This window comes from Heterodontus francisci, chromosome 2, assembly GCF_036365525.1.
Source record: "Heterodontus francisci isolate sHetFra1 chromosome 2, sHetFra1.hap1, whole genome shotgun sequence".
NCBI classification, from domain to species: domain Eukaryota; kingdom Metazoa; phylum Chordata; class Chondrichthyes; order Heterodontiformes; family Heterodontidae; genus Heterodontus; species Heterodontus francisci.
This window is the reverse complement of record NC_090372.1, coordinates 211,074,649-211,092,092: the sequence shown is the minus strand read 5'-3', so window position 1 is coordinate 211,092,092 and position 17,444 is coordinate 211,074,649. Positions and strand designations below refer to the sequence as shown.

Below are 17,444 nucleotides of genomic sequence, written 5' to 3'. Positions count from 1 at the left end.
TCCATTTGCCATCTCTCAGCCCAGCTCTGCAGCCTATCTATGTCCCTCTGTAACCTACAACATCCTTCGGCACTATCCACAACTCCACCGACCTTTGTGTCATCCGCAAATTTACTAACCCACCCTTCTACACCCTCATCCAGGTCATTTATAAAAATGACAAACAGCAGTGGCCCCAAAACAGATCCTTGCGGTACACCACTAGTAACTAAACTCCAGGATGAACATTTGCCATCAACCACCACCCTCTGTCTTCTTTCAGCTAGCCAATTTCTGATCCAAAGCACTAAATCACCTTCAATCCCATACTTCTGTATTTTCTGCAATAGCCTACCGTGGGGAACCTTATCAAACACCTTACTGAAATCCAAAACCACATCCACGGCTTTACCCTCATCCACCTGTTTGGTCACCTTCTCAAAAAACTCAATAAGGTTTGTGAGGCACGACCTACCCTTCACAAAACCGTGCTGACTATCGCTAATGAACTTATTCTTTTCAAGATGATTATAAATCCTGTCTCTTATAACCTTTTCCAACATTTTACCCACAACCGAAGTAAGGCTCACAGGTCTATAATTACCAGGGCTGTCTCTACTCCCCTTCTTGAACAAGGGGACAACATTTGCTATCCTCCAGTCTTCCGGCACTATTCCTGTCGACAATGACGACATAAAGATCAAGGACAAAGGCTCTGCAATCTCCTCCCTGGCTTCCCAGAGAATCCTAGGATAAATCCCATCTGGCCCGGGGGACTTATTTATTTTCACACTTTCCAAAATTGCTAACACCTCCTCCTTGTGAACCTCAATCCCATCTAGCCTAGTAGTCGGAATCTCAGTATTCTCTTCGACAACATTTTCTTTCTCTACTGTAAATACTGATGAAAAATATTCATTTAACGCTTCCCCTATCTCCTCTGATTCCACACACAACTTCCCACTACTATCCTTGATTGGCCCTAATCTAACTCTAGTCATTCTTTTATTCCTGATATACCTATAGAAAGCCTTAGGGTTTTCCTTGATCCTATCCGCCAATGACTTCTCGTGTCCTCTCCTCGCTCTTCTAAGCTCTCCCTTTAGATCCTTCCTGGCTAGCTTGTAACTCTCAAGCGCCCTAACTGAGCCTTCACGTCTCATCCTAACATAAGCCTTCTTCTTCCTCTTGACAAGCGCTTCAACTTCTTTAGTAAACTACAGCTCCCTCGCTCGACAACTTCCTCCCTGCCTGACAGGTACATACTTATCAAGGACAAGCAGTGTCAGAAAACCCTCCTGCACACACTGGACAAAAACTGACCCATCTAAAGTACTCGAACTATAGTATTTCCAGTCAATATTTGGAAAGTTAAAGTCCCCCATAACAACTACCCTGTTACTCTCGCTCCTGTCGAGAATCATCTTCGCTATCCTTTCCTCTACATCTCTGGAACTATTCGGAGGTCTATAGAAGACTCCCAACAGGGTGACCTCTCCTCTCCTGTTTCTAACCTCGGCCCATACTACCTCAGTAGACGAGTCCTCAAACGTCCTTTCTGCCGCCGTAATACTCTCCTTGATTAACAATGCCACACCCCCCCCTCTTTTACCATCTTCTCTGTTCTTACTGAAACATCTAAATCCCGGAACCTGCAACATCCATTCCTGTCCCTGCTCTACCCATGTCTCCGAAATGGCCACAACATCGAGATCCCAGGTACCAACCCAGGCTGCAAGCTCACCCACCTTATTCCGGATGCTCCTGGCGTTGAAGTAGACACACTTTAAACCAAGTTCTTGCTTGCCAGTGCCCTCTTGCGTCCTTGTAACCTTATCCCTGACCTCACTACTCTCAATATCCTGCACACTGGAACTACAATTTAGGTTCCCATCCCCCTGCTGAATTAATTTAAACCCCCCCGAAGAGCACTAGCAAATCTCCCCCCCAGGATATTGGTACCCCTCTGGTCCAGGTGAAGACCATCCTGTTTGTAGATGTCCCACCTACCCCAGAAAGAGCCCCAATTATCCAGGAAACCAAAACCCTCCCTCCTACACCATCCCTGCAGCCACGTGTTCAACTCCTCTCTCTCCCTATTCCTCGCTTCGCTAGCACGTAGCACGGGCAACAACCCAGAGATAACAACTCTGTTTGTTCTCGCTCTAAGCTTCCACCCTAGCTCCCTGAATTTCTGCCTTAAATCCCCATCTCTCTTCCTACCTATGTCGTTGGTGCCTATGTGGACCACGACTTGGGGCTGCTCCCCCTCCCCCTTAAGGATCCCAAAAACACTATCCGAGACATCACAAACCCTGGCACCTGGGAGGCAACACACCAACCGTGAGTCTCTCTCATTCCCACAGAACCTCCTATCTGTTCCCCTAACTATGGAGTCCCCAATGACTAATGCTCTGCTCCTCTTACCCCTTCCCTTCTGAGCAACAGGGACAAACTCTGTGCCAGAGACCTGTACCCCATTGCTTACCCCTGGTAAGTCGTCCCCCGCAACAGTATCCAAAACGGTATACCTGTTGTTGAGGGAAACGGTCACAGGGGATCCCTGCACTGCCTACTGGTTCCCTCTCTTTCCCCTGACGGTAACCCATCTACCTACTTCTTTTACCTGAGGTGTGACTACCTCCCTATAACTCCGCTCAATAACCCCCTCCGCCTCCCGAATGATCCGAAGTTCATCCAGCTCCAGCTCCAGTTCTCTAACGCGGTTCTCGAGGAGCTGGAGTTGGGTGCACTTCCCGCAGATGCAGTCAGCAGGGACACTCTTGGCGACCCTTACCTCCCACATTCTGCAGGAGGAACATTCAACTGCCTTAACCTCCATTCCCACTATTCTAAATTCCCAACAAATCTACTGAAAACCAAAAAAAAAAGTCAAAACTTGTTAGCTTAGCAATCCGACGGACAGAAACCGCCCAAATATGTAACCTCACTTACCCAGCAGTCCCGCGTGTGGTCCGCCTATACACAAGAAATGGCTTCCGATTTCTTGGCGTGCTTTTCAAAGCTCTGCTCCCGCTGTTCTCTCTCTCTCTGTGTGGGGAAAATGCTAGCGTCCGTTGGAAAAGATGTAATAGCAGAGCACTTGGAAAACAATGACAGGATCAGATAAAGTCAACATGGATTTACGAAAGGGAAATCATGCTTGACAAATCTACTGGAATTTTTTGAGGATGTAACTAGTAGAATAGATAAGGGAAAACTAGTGGATGTGGTGTATTTGGACTGTCAGAAGGCTTTCGATAAGGTCCCACATAAGAGATTAACGTGCAAAATTAAAGCACATGGGATTGGGGGTAAGGTACTGACATGGATAGAGAACTGGTTGTCAGACAGAAAACAAAGAGTAGGAATAAATGGGTCTTTTTCTGAGTGTCAGACAGTGACTAGTGGGGTACAGTGGGGATCAATGCTAGGACCCCAGCTATTCACAATATATATTAATGATATAGATGAGGGAATTAAATGTAATATATCCAAGTTTGCAGATGACACAAAGCTGGGTGGGATTGTGAGCTGTGAGGAGGATGCAGAGAAGCTCCAGTGTGATTTGGACAGGTTGAGTGAGTGGGCAATTACATGCAGTATAATGTGGATAAATGTGAGGTTATCTACTTTGGTGGCAAAAACAGAAAGGCAGATAATTATCTGAACGGCAATAGATTGGGAAAGGGGAAGGTGCATGGAGACCTGGGTGTCCTTGTGCACCAGTCACTGAAAGTAAGCATGCAGGTGCAGCAGGCAGTTAAGAAGGCAAATGGTATGTTGGCCTTCATAGCGAGAGGATTCTAGTACAGGAGCAAGGATGTCTTGCTGCAATTATACAAGGCCTTGGTGAGACCACATCTGGAGTATTGTGTGCAGTTTTGGTCTCCTTATCTGAGGAAGGATGTTCTTGCTATGGAGGGAGTGCAGCAAAGGTTCACCAGACTGATTCCTGGGATGGCAGGACTGACGTATGAACAGAGATTGGGTCAATTAGGCTTGTATTCACTAGAGTTTAGAAGAATGAGAGGGGATCTCATAGAAACCTACGAAATTCTAACAGGACTGGACAAACTAGATGCAGGAAGGATGTTCCCGATGGTAGGGGTAAACCATTTAGGACTGAGATGAGGAGGGATTTCTTTACGCAGACAGTGGTGAACCTGTGGAATTCTCTACTACGGAAAGTGGTTGAGGCCAAATCATTAAATATATTCAAGAAAGAGTTAGATACAGTTCTTAGGGCTAAAGGAATCAAGGGATATGGGGAGAAAGCGGGAATAGGGTACTGAGTTTGAATGATTAGCCATGATCATATTGAATGGCAGTGCAGGCTCGAAGAGCTGAATGGCCTATTTCTGCTCCTATGTTTCTATGTTTCTAGAACACCGGGGAGAACCTCCCTGCTCTTCTTCAAAATAGTATGTGGGATCTTATGCTTCCATTTGAGATCGTAGGCGGAACCTTGGTTTAACATTTCATCTGTAAGATGGAACATGCCCTACACTTATTTCCTCCATCTCTGTATATATCATACACTGTGGGTAATACATAGTGAAGGTTCAGAATGTGAGCATCCGTCTTGTGGCAGTTTCCGAACTGCCTCAGGTACTTAAACCTCTCCCTGCGACTTCAGGAGCAGAACAGGACAAGGTACTCAATGAGCATGGTCCAGTTGGATCATGAATTTCTCTGCCTTGTACGCTACTGGTTTGCTTGTGCAGTTCAGCCATTTCAAAGGACACTGGTTGGTATCCATGTGTTTATTTATATCACTTCATTCACTCATCCATTTGTGCAGACTGTGGCTCAGTGGGTAACACTCCTTCCCCTGAGTCAGAGGCTGAGGGTTCGAAAGCTCACACCAAAGATTTCAGCACAAAAATCGAATCTGACTCTTCTGGGGCAGTACTGAGTGAGGATGGAGCTATCAGAGATGCTGTCTTTCAAATGAGATGTTAAATCAAGGCCCTATCGATCCTCTCAGGTGCATGTAAATAATCCCATGGCTCTATCTCAAAGAAGAGGAGATGAATTCTCCCTGGTGTCCTTGCCAATATTTATCCCCCAACCAAAAATCTGTCCATGTATTCAATAGCTTGTCTATTTTCATTTGGCTAAGATCAACCATGACCCTATTAAATGGCGGGCCAGGCTCAAAGGGCCAAATGGCCTACTCCTGCTCCTATTTCTTACATTCTCTCGTATTATATTTTTCTTTTGCAGATCAATTTTGTACTTTTTATTAACATCATACGGATATTGATCCAAAAGGTGATCCCCAAGGAGATGCACACACCTAATTCCTCTCAGTTCAGGTAGGGCAACTCGCCAGCTGAGGAACTTGGCATATGTGGCACAGAAGCATTACTCATTTCACTTTTATTGAAGAGACTATCATCCCAAGGTGATTTCTTTATGGTTTAGCTGCACTGCGCTGTGGAGTGCAGGACCTCAGTGTCACACCAGCCACTATTATCATAGAATCTTATAGCACAGAAGGAGGCCATACAGCCCATTGTGGCTGTGCTGGCCCTTTGAAAGACTATCCACTTATTTCCACTCCCGCTACTCTTTCCCTATAGCCCTGCAAATTTTTTCTCCTTCAAATGTTTACCCAATTTCGTTTGGAAAGTTACTATTGAATCTGCTTCATCTACCCTTTCAAGCAGTGCATTCCAGGTAATAACAATCACTGTGTAATGAAATTTCTACTCATCTCGCCTCTGGTTCCTTGCCGATTCTCTTAAATCTGTGTCCTCTGGTTACCGACTGTCCTGCCAGTGGAAACAGTTTTTCTCCAGTTAGTCTATCAAAACCTCTCTTGATTCTAAATGTCCCTCTTTTGACAGTTTTACAATTCCCAGAATGAATCTGTGCTTGCTCTTCCTTGCTGATCAGCTGACCATTCACAAGTAATGCAGGGACTTGCAGTTTGGAAGGCTTGACCCCTTGTTCCCTTCCTGTTCATGGCTGCTATAGTGACACCATTATTACTGGCCAGAATGGAGATGATTGGATAATTCCCTTGTCTATCATGCCTGGAGTCCACACTGCTGCAAGTGACTGGGATAAATTTTACACTCAATGGGAGCTAAATTGGACAGCCCCCTAAACGGGCACAGGAATTGCGATGCACGATTACCCCACATCCGTTGAATATAATGCAGGCATGACAGCATCTTTGTGCTACTTGCTTATTATCATGTTTTCTGCTTGCAGCCAGTGCTAACCACACTGTTCATTGGCTTCACCCATCAGTAGGGGGCCCAAAAATTTGCTGGCTTAAAGATAGCAAGCTGCGACCTATTCAAGGACAGGTGCACTGTGGCTGGAGCAGGGACTGAGAACATTTTGTGAGCTGAATCTGGCCTGGGAAAGAGAGAAGAATGGGAGAAAGCAGTCCCCCAGAATTTCTGACACTGCATTGGAGGTCTTGGAGGAGGTGGAAAGTAGGAGAGATATCCTGTATTTGGTGGGGGTCGGGAGGCCCTACAGATACACGGTCAAAAGACAGCGGGAGAAGATAGCCATGCAGGTCTATGTCAGGTGTCTCGGCCCAAGGACCTGGATGCAGTCACTGAGACGAGTGCAACCAGCGCCACTGAAACCATCTGGGAAAGATGGCATGTTCCTGCCCTCTGCACCTTTTCAAATTCCACTTCACCCTTATCCCACAATCCAGTATGACGTACAAGCTGCAGATGATGTGATCAGGTACCTCTTGCATGCCACGAATCCTCCTTCCCCCACCCTGATCCTCCCCTTCTGAATTTATGCTTTTGGAGAGCCAAGAACTGTCACCTGTCCAGCCAGTACAGCCTCATGATGAAGGGTGGAAGAAGCATCCTCACTTAATTTGACAGCCTCCAGCTCAGATACTGATACGGTCAAGCGATGTCTTGGTTTTAAAATTTTCATCCTGGTTTTCAAATCCCTCTGTGGCCTTGGTCCTCTCTATCTTTGTAATCTCCTCCAGCCCCACAACCCTCCGAGATATCTCATCCAATTCTCGCCCCGTGTGCGTCCCCAGTTTTAATCGCTCCACCACTTGTGGCTGTGCGTTCAGCTACCTGGGCACAAAACTCTGGAATTCCCTCCCTAAGCCTCTCTGCCTCTTTCCTCTTTTGAGATGTTGCGTAAAACCCACCTCTTTTAGTCATCTGACGTATCAGTGTCAAATTCTGTCTGATAATTGCAATGAAGTGCCTCGGAACATCTTACAGTGTTAAAGGCGCTCGTTAAATAAATACAAGTTGTTGTTATGGGCAACGGCTTGGAGGAGGGGGACCAAACCAGTTGATAGATTTTAGGCAAGGTTTATTAAGCAATTCTGTATTCCCAGAGCCATGCCTCATTTGGAGGGGAGCTGGCTCTGGCACCCTGCAGTGGGTCCAGCTCTATCTCTGGCCCACCCTCTGGACTAGGACAGCTCTGAGCCATGGGGAGACCAGGTCACTGAATTTACCCTTCATGTGGCCAAAGGGTGGATTCCAAAATTTAAACGTTTCAACCAAAAAAATACAACCCAGCACTAATGTTTCTCCTCTCTACACAGGCGACTGACAAAGTCAACCCTGCTCCTCGTCCCTCTGTTTGGTGTGCATTACATTGTGTGTGCTTTCCCACCTGATGGAGCAGTGCTGGCCATCAGGCTGTATCTTGACCTCTGCATTGGATCATTTCAGGTAGGGTGAACTTTGAACTGTCCACGGACAGTGACCTTCTTTGTAAGGGAGCGCATATTGGTGCTACCATGATGTAGTTCCGCTTGTTTGTGATGATAGAAATACTTCAAACATCCTTGTGATCTTACAATTTTTCAGTGCAGAAGGAGGCCATTAGACCCATCATGCCCATGCTGGCCCATTGAAAGAACTATCCAATTAGTCCAACTCTCCCTGCTCTTTCTCCATAGCCCTACATGCATTTTCTTTTCAAGCAAGTTCTCTTTAATGTTATTATCGAATCTGCCTCCATCATCTTTTCAGGCAGCGCATTACAGATTCTCAACATTCCAAATTCTCCTAATCTCGCCTCTGGTTCTTTTGCCAATTACCTTAAATCTGTATCCTCAGATTACTGACCCCTCTGTCACTGGAAACAGTTTCTCTTTATTTACTCTATGAAAACTCCTCACAATTTGAACACCTTGGTCAAATCTCCTCGTTACCTTCTCTGCTCAACTGAGAACAATCCCAGCTTCTCTGGTCTTTCCACGTGACTGAATTTCTGAACCCTGATGCAATTCCAGTAAGTTTCCTCTGCATCCTTCAGGATGGCTCTGGAGCCTCAAGAAATTTAATATTAATCTCCTGAATGTTACTGTGAGCAACACCCAGTGGAAAAATCACAGAGGCATTAAAAGAGATATGTGTGACTTTCAGTTACTGCTAACATTTTTGCTTCAATTTTTTTTTATTCATTCAGAGGATGTGGGCATTGCTGGCTAGGTCAGCATTCATAATTTTTTTTTTATTCATTCATGGAATGTGGGTGTCGCTGGATAGGCCAGCATTTATTGCCCAACCCTAATTGCCCTTGAGAAGGTGGTGGTGAGCTGCCTTCTTGAACTGCTGTAGTCCATATGGGGTAGGTACACCCACAGTCCTGTTAGGAAGGGAGTTCCAGGATTTTGACCCAGCGACAGTGAAGGAACGGAGATATAGTTCCAAGTCAGGATGGTGTGTGACTTGGAGGGGAACTTGCAGGTGGTGGTGTTCCCATGCATTTGCTGCCCTTGTCCTTCTAGTTAGAGGTCGCGGGTTTGGAAGGTGCTGTCTAAGGAGCTTGGTGAGTGGCTGCAGTGCATCTTGTAGATGGTACACACTGCTGCCACTGTGTGTTGAAGGTGGTGGATGGGGTGCCAATCAAGTGGGATGCTTTGTCCTGGATAGTGTCGAGCTTGAGTGTTGTTGGAGCTGCACCCATCCAGCTCCTGACTTGTGCCTTGTAGATGGTGGACAGGCATTGGGGAGGCAGGAGGTGAGCTACTCACTGCAGAATTCCCAGCCTCTGACCTGCTCTTGTAGCCACAGTATTTATGTGGTTGCCAGTTCCAGTTCAGTTTTGATCAATGTTGACCTCCAGGATGTTGATAATGGGGGATTCAGCGATGGTAATGCCATTGAATGTCCAAGGTCAATGATTAGATTCTCTCTTGTTTGAGATGGTCATTGCCTGGCACTTGTGTGGCTTCAATGTTACTTGCCACTAATCAGCCCAAGCCTGGATATTGTCCAGGTCTTGCTGCATTTCTACACGAACTGCTTCAGTATCTGAGGAGTCACGAATGGTGCTGAACATTGTGCAATCATCAGCGAACATCCCCACTTCTGACCTTATGATTGAAGGAAGGTCATTGATGAAGCTGTTGAAGATGGTTGGGCCTAGGACACCACCCTGAGGAACTCCTGCAGTGATGTCCTGGGACTGAGATGATTGACCTCCAACAACCACAACTATCTTCCTTTGTAGGAACATAGGAAGGTAGGAACAGGAGTAGGCCATTCAGCCCCTCGAGCCTGTCCTGCCCTTCAATGAGATCATGGCTGATCCGCGACCTAACTCCATATACCTGCCTTTGGCCCATATCCCTTAATATCTTTGCTTAACAAAAATCTATCTATCTCAGATTTAAAATTAACAACTGCTCTAGCTTCAACTGCTGTTTGTGGGAGAGAATTCCAAACCTCTACCACCCTTTGCGTGAAAAAGTGCTTCCTAACATCTCTCCTGAACGGTCTGGTCCTAATTTTTAAACACTGCCCCCTAGTTTTAGAATCTCCAACCAGTGGAAATAGTTTATCTTTATCTAGCCTGTTTTTTCCTGTTAATATCTTGAAGACTTCGATCAGATCACCCCTTAACCTTCTAAATTCTAGCAAAAATAGGCCTAATTTGTGTAATCTCTCCTCGTAACTTAACCCCTGTAGTCCAGGTATCATTCTTGTAAATGTACGTTGCACTCCCTCCAAGGCCAATATATCCTTCCTAAGGTGTGGTGCCCAGAACGCCAAGTGGGGTCTAACCAGGGTTTTGTACAGCTGCAGCATAACCTCTGTGTCTTTATACTCCAATCCTCTGGGTAGAAAGGCTAGCATTCCATTAGCCTTTTTGATTATTTACTGCAATTGCTCGTGGCATTTTAAAGATCTATGCTAGGTATGACTCCAACCAGCAGAGAGTTTTCCCCCGATTCCCATTGACTCCAATTTTGCTCGGGTTCCTTGATGTCATACACGATCAAATGCTGCCTTGTTGTCAAGTGCATTCACTCTCACCTCACCTCTGGAACTCAGCTGTTTTGTCCACGTTTAGACCAAGGCTGTAATGAGGTCAGCAGCTGAGTGGCCCTGGCAGAATTCAAACTGAGCATCACTGAGCAGGTTATTGCTGAGCAAGTACTGCTTGATAGCACTGTTGATGACCCCTTCCATCACTTTGCTGGTGATCGAGAGTAGACTGATATGGCGGTAATTGGCCAGGTTGGATTTGTCCTGTTTTTTGCCTACAGGACATACCTGGGCAATTTTCCACATTGCTGGGTAGATGCCAGTGTTGTAGCTGAACTGGAACATCTAGGCTAGGGGCACGGTTAGTTCTGGAGCACATGTCTTCAGTACTACTGCGGTATGTTGTCAGGGCCCTAGCCTTTTCAGTATCCAGTGCCTTCAGCCGTTTCTTGATATCACATGGAGTGAATTGGATTGTCTGAAAACTGGTATCTGTGATGCTGGGGACTTCAGGAGCAGGCCGAGATGGATCATCCACTCGGTACTTCTGGCTGAAGATGGATTAGCTATTAATATATTCGAGATGGAGGCTAAAACGCTGTGAAATTGGGCAGGGTGGTTGGAGGCCAGAGCTCCTGTGATGAAACGTCTCGGAATATTCCCAACAAGTGATGATAATCCAAACTCACTCTCTCCAAGACCTTGATCTCCTTCCTAAAGTATCTGAAATATTCTGCTAGGCCGGGTAGAAGAGATGCAAGCTTCCTGGGCTCAGGTACAGTTGGTTCCAGGCTGAGTGAGTTAGGGTGCTGGAGTAATGAGCCTCCGAGTGAGACCCGATAGCTCTCCTCACCCTTGACGAATGAAAAAGGTAAATGTTTTCCCAAGTGTGTTTTTACTGATCTCCTGCTTGCTCTTTCTTTGCAGGGTTTTATCGTGGGAGTGTTGTACTGCTTTCTGAACCGGGAAGTAAGTGAAAACTTTAATCCGACATGTCAACTGATAACCCTTCTGTCAGTCACCCTCCAAAATAATTCTCAGTTTGACTCTTATTGCTCACCCAATTCAGTCGGAGGACCCATCTGTCAGTGCTTGTTATAACACCCTCTCTACTTGCCAAGCACCACTAGTAACATGTGAAATACTCAATATATCGCCAAGGTGTGTTTGTGGTACATAGTAACACACTCTGGAATGTGTAAAACAGCTGGTATGGAAGGCTTTTACCAAGAATTATTAATTCCTGATCTCTTACTGCTTTGTAATGGTGCACTCTGTGCCTTATTCAAAGGAACAGAAGAAACACAGGAATAGGAAGAGGCCATTCAGCCCCTCGAACCTGTTCCGTCATCAATGAGATCATGGCTGATGTGTATCTTAACTCTATGTACTCGCCTTAGTTCTGTAACATTAATATTCTTACCTAACAAAAGCCTATCAATCTATGTTTTGACATTATTAGTTGGCCCTCGGCCTCAACATCTTTTTGGGGGGTGGGAAGAGTTCCAGATTTCCACTACTCTGTTTGTGAAGACGTGTTTCCTGACTTCACCCCTGAATGGCCTAGCTTAAATTTTAAGGTTATGTCGCATTGTTCTGGATTCCCCCAACAGAGGAAATAGCTTCTCTCTAAATGCCCTGGGCATGGTTGTAAAGCCTCCACAGCCAAGTGCCCTGACATTCGCTGTCTAAGATTCAGATGAAGAACAGGAGGGGCAGTGAAGGGCAACAGGGGAGATGAACTTTTTGTTATTGATAGATATTGTTGGTGAATCTGAATACATATTCTTCCTCTGTGCCAGCAGAATTTGTCACACAGCACAGAGAGGCAGCAACTGAGGATAATGTATCAAAAGCGACCGAAAACAAAAGCTTAATTTATCATAATTATCTTACTGTCAGTGGAGGAGAGAGCAAAGAATTTTACAGCACAGAAGGAAGCCATTCGGCCCATTGTGCCTGTGCTAGCTCTTTGAACGAGCTTTCCAATTAGTCCCACTCCCCCGTGCTCTTTCCCCACAGCCCTGCATTTTTTTTCTTTTTCAAGCATTTATCTAAATACCTTTTGAAAGTTACAATTGAATCTGCTCCCACTTCCCTTTTAGGCAGTGCATTCCAGATCATAGCAACTTACGGAGTAAACAAATTCTCATCTCTCCGCTGGTTCTTTTTCCACTTATCTTAAATCTATGTCCCCCTATACGGCCCTTAGTGATGGGAAGAGGCTCATAGGGAGCATAAAAGCCACCATGAACCGGTTGGATCAAATGGCCTGTTCCTGTACTGTAGATTCTATGTAAATCTCCCACTTAACCTTCTCTTCTCCAAGGAGATCCATCCCAGTTGCTTTAATGTCTCCACTAGGTGGTTGTTTTGGAATGGAAGAACAGGGGAGAAGTTTTTTCCTAATTCTTTCATGGGATGTGGGCGTCACTGGCAAGGCCAGCATTTGTTGCCCATCCCGCATTGTCCTTGACAACTGAATGGCTCGTTGGCCATTTCTGAGGGCAGTTAATAGTTCAACCACATTGCTGTGGGTCTGGAGTCACATATAGGCCAGAGTAGGCCAAACCAGGTAAGGATGGTAGATTTCCTTCCCTAAAGGACATCAATGAACCAGACGGATTATTACTATTACTATTGGCACTATTACTGAGAACAGCTTTCAATTCCAGATTTTTAATTAATTAATTGAATTTGAATTTCACCAGCTGCCCTGCTGGGATTTGAACCCATGTCCACAGGATATTAACATGGGCCACTGGATTACTAGTTATTACCACTACGTCTCTCGAATAAGCAGGGAAAAACAATTTATAAAATATATATTAATGGCTGATCACAGAGAAAATCATTATTGGTTGCTCATAATGATCCTGTAATGTTACGAATATATTAAAAGAACAGTCTGCTATTCTTCCAATAGGTGCAAACTGAAATACACAGAAGATGGCTAAGGAGGCAACTGGACAGTTATGGAGCTGTGCCAGTCATTGGGAAAAGCCACATGGACACTTCTTGTTAAACTCCAGGTCAAAGGTCAAACAAAAAGCACTGTTACTCCCAATTGCTAACCCTCCTGTTTCATCCCCACCTTTCAATGCTGAAGATTTCTGCCTCCCACCCCACCACCTTACATTGCCTTGACTTAAAGAAACAGCTCTGGAATCACTTGGAATTTTTTTTCAAAGAACTCACTTTGAACGCCATTGAACAATCGGGAAGGATCCACAACTCACAAGGTGAGCAAGATATTGGTTTAAAGTCTGTACGTCTTGCAACACAGCGGAGACAGTTTGATACAGGGGTATTTCGGAAGGTAATGTCACAAGCTGCCCCATTGACTTTGGGTATATGACTCTGGGTGTGTGTATTGTAACAGCCAGGTGAGAAAGAGGTCTAGGGGTCCCTCTCAACCTTCACCTGGTCTTACTGTAACAGGGTTTAATTTTTAAACACACCATGTTTATAGCTCCCCACGGTGGATCCTTGTTCATCGTTTTCCAATTATAAGGCAAAGAAAGCAGCACAAACAGGCTTTCTTAGGTTTAAAGAAGAAAAGTTTAAAATTATTAAACTTAAACTCTAATTTGGTTAACATGCTGCGCCCAACACTAGCATGCATATGCGAAAAACACATGCAAATAGAGACAGAAAAGAGCAAAAGAAAAATAAAATGGAAAGGTTTGAGGCAATATCTGACGAGTTGTTGTTACGGTTCTTTGAGCTCACTGTAGAGTCCTTGATTGTAGGTAGATCTTGCTTTTCATTGGGGCCCAGTATTCTTCTTAAACCTTGTTTGCTGTAGGAGACTTTTCTTTCTTGGGGTTTATGTGTCTTCAGTGGATTCAGAGGCTTGTGAGAAAGAAATGGGAGCAGACAGACAGGCAGGAGAGGCTGTGGCGAGCCAGCCAGGAGTGTTCTTCTCAGTCAGGAGCAAACAGATTTCTGCCCAAATTGTTTGTACAAATTCAAAAAACTCAGGTTGCCCAGCAGGTTAGTCATCTGACTAGCTGATTTGACCATGCCCGTTTGTGTATTCGGCCATCTTAGTCGTCAACCTGGAATGTGAGCTCCCCCACCTTCAATGTCTGGTGGTCAAAAGTCCATTGTGGGTTGAATGTCAGGGAATGGCTGCTTTGTCCTTCCAAACACCGTCTGTTAATATGTAAATGTCTTTTCCAGCCATAGCCGATCTGTTGAACAAGTTCTCCCCTCACTCCAGTAACAGTGTAAAAATCAATGTTCATGCAAAATTAATGTGCCTCATTCTTGATAGGTGGAGGCCTAGCATGACAGTATGTATCTTTGAATGTAGGGAACGTGACAACCAATTTGTCCACAGCAAGCTTCTGCAAACAGTAAAGTAGTAATGACAAGGTAATCTGTTTTTATAATGTTAGTTGAGGGTTAAGTATTGGGCAGGATATCGGGGAGAACTCACCTGTTCTTCAAAATAATGCTGTGGGATCTTTTACAGTTTATAGTGTCATGTGAAAGACAGTACCTCTGACAGTGCAGCAGTTCCTCAATACTGGAGTATTAGCCTGGATTGTGTGCAGATATGAACAGAGCTGGGACAAATTTCCTTGCAGGGTGATTTGCTGGTACTATTGGGGAGGGTTTAAACTTACTTGGCAGGGATGTGGGATCCAGGAGAAAATGCCAGAGAGAAACACGGAGGTGCACTGAGAATTGGAAGAGATAGATAGCACTAGAGTAAGAAATAGCTAAGTATTAGATAGGGTCAGAGTGAGAGTGTTAGACAGTGCTAGAGAAGGGAGTAATTCTGTATTGGATGGGAGTGGACTGAGAAGGACTACGAGGAATGCAAAGCCATGATTACAATGCATGTGTGTAAACGCACAAAGTGTGGTGAATAAGGTTGGTGAGCTACAAGCACAAATAACAGTATGTGAATATGATGTAGTGGCAATAATGGAAGCGTGGCTTATAAATGGCGTAGACTGGGCGCTTAATATACAAGGATATAAAATGTTTAGAAAAGATAGAGAAGGAAAAAAGGGAGGTGGGTGTCAGTTCTGATTAGGGAAGACATTGCAGTGCTGGAAAGGGAGGATGTCCTTGAAGGGGCAATGACAGAATCCATTTGGTAAGAGTTGAGGAGCAAAAAGGATATGATCATACTACGAAGGGTATTTTATAGGGCTCCAAATAGTGAGAGAGATAGAGGAGCAAATCTTCAGGGAAATCACAGAGAGGTGCAAGAAGTACAGAATGGAGATATTGGAGGACTTTAATTACATACGAACATATGAATTAGGAGCAGGAGTAGGCCACTTGGCCCCTTGAGCCTGCTCTGCCATTCAATAAGATCATGGCTGATCTGATTGTAAACTCAACTCCACATTCCCGCCTACCCCTGATAACCTTTCACCCCGTTGCTTATCAAAAATCTATCTACCACTGCCTTAAAAATATTCAAAGACTCTGCTTCCAGTGCCTTTTGAGGGAGAGTTTCAAAGACTCACAACCCTCTGAGAGAAAATTTTTTTCCTCATCTCTGTCTTAAATAGGCGACCCCTTATTTTTAGACAGTGATCCCTAGCTCTAGATTCTTGTAGAAGAGGAAACCTCCTTTCCACATCCGCCCTGTCAAGACCTCTCAGGATCTTACATGTTTCAATCAAGTTACCTCTTACTCTTCTAAACTCCAGCAGATACAAGCACGTCCTTATAAGACAACCTGCCCATTCCAGGTATTATTTTAGTAAACCCAAATATCGATTGGGATAATTTTAAAGGGTAAGGAGGGGGAGGAGTTTCTAAAATATGTTCAGGAGAACTTCCTTCATCAGTATGTTCTCAGCCCAACTAGGTAAGAGGCATTGCTGGATCTGGTGCTGGGAAATGAGGTGGGTGAAGTGGACCAAGTGTCTGTGGGGGAACACTTGAGGAAGAGTGATCATCGTATGATAAGGTTTAGACCAGTAATGCAGAAAAGCAAGGAACATAATTAAGTAGAATGTCCAGATTGGAAGAGGGTTAATTTCAACGTGATGAGAAGGGATCTAGCCAGGGTAGAATGGAACAAATGACTGGCAGAAAGAGTTGTAGCGGAACAATGGGTTATCTTTAAGGAACAGATGCTTCACGTACAGGCTAGGAACATTCCAATAATGGTGATAGGTAGGGGAGCCAAGATCAGGGCTCCCTGGTTCATGAGGGAAATAGGGATGATGTTGGAACAAAAAAGAGGGTGTATGATGCATGTCAGGAGAGCTCATCAAGTGAGAACCAGGCCATATACAATAAGTTGAGAGGGGATGTGAAGAGGAAAATAAGGCTGGCAAAGAAAGAATATGAATTTTTTTTATTCTTCATTCATGCGATGTGGGTGTCACTGGCTGGGCCATCATTTATTGCCCCATCTCTAATTGTTCTTGAGAGGTGATGCTGAGCTGCCTTCTTGAATCGCTGCAGTCCTTGGTGTGTAGGTACACCAACAATACTAGTGGTTTGATATAACTGAGTGGCTTGGCTAGGACATTTCAGAAGGCATTTAAGAGTCAACCACATTGCTGTGGGTCTGGGGTCACATGTAGGCCAGACCAGGTAAGGACGGCAGATTTCCTTCCTGAAAGGACATTAGCAAACCAGATGTGTTTTTACAACAATCGACAATGGTCACATGGTCATTATTAGACTAACTTCTTGATTCCAGATTTATTAATTGAATTCGAATTTCACCATCTGCTGTGGGTTGGGCTCTGGATTACTAGTCCAGTGAAATTACCACTAAGCCACCACCTCCCCCTGAATGGCAGACAACATAAAAGGGAACCTAAAGATCTTCCAACGACATGTAAATACTAAGCAGGTAGTAAGAGGAGAAGTGGGGTCGATTAGGGACAGAGTGAGTAATATATATTTAGAGGCACAGGCCAAGGCAATATACTGAATGAGTACTTTGTATCAGTGTTCACTAAGGAAATGGAGGCTGACAAAATATCAGTCGAAGCAGAGAGAGTAGATGCAATGGATAGGATAAAAATTGAGAGGGGGGAGGTACTAAAACGGTTGGCTATGCTTAGGGTAGATAAGTCAACTGGTCCGAATGGCTTGCAGCCCAGGTTGCTAAAGGAAGTGGGGATGGAAATAACAGAAGGATTTGCCATAATCTTCCAATCTTCCTTGGATACGGGGGAGGTGCCAGAGCATTGGAGAGTGGCAAATGTGACACCATATTCAAGAAAGGGCGTAAGG

General features: G+C 44.8%; 1 protein-coding gene across 1 annotated transcript in view; it reads left to right on the top strand.

Moving 5' to 3' along the window:
• Positions 1-13,242, top strand: part of ghrhrl (growth hormone releasing hormone receptor, like) — a 79,058-nt gene extending 65,816 nt beyond the window's left edge. Inside the window, exons 10-13 of the mRNA XM_068053454.1 lie at positions 5,209-5,300; positions 7,541-7,670; positions 11,145-11,186; positions 13,144-13,242. Coding sequence (XP_067909555.1) covers positions 5,209-5,300; positions 7,541-7,670; positions 11,145-11,186; positions 13,144-13,242 — 363 coding nt within the window. The remainder of the gene's footprint in view (positions 1-5,208; positions 5,301-7,540; positions 7,671-11,144; positions 11,187-13,143) is intronic.
• Positions 13,243-17,444: the final 4,202 nt, after the last annotated feature.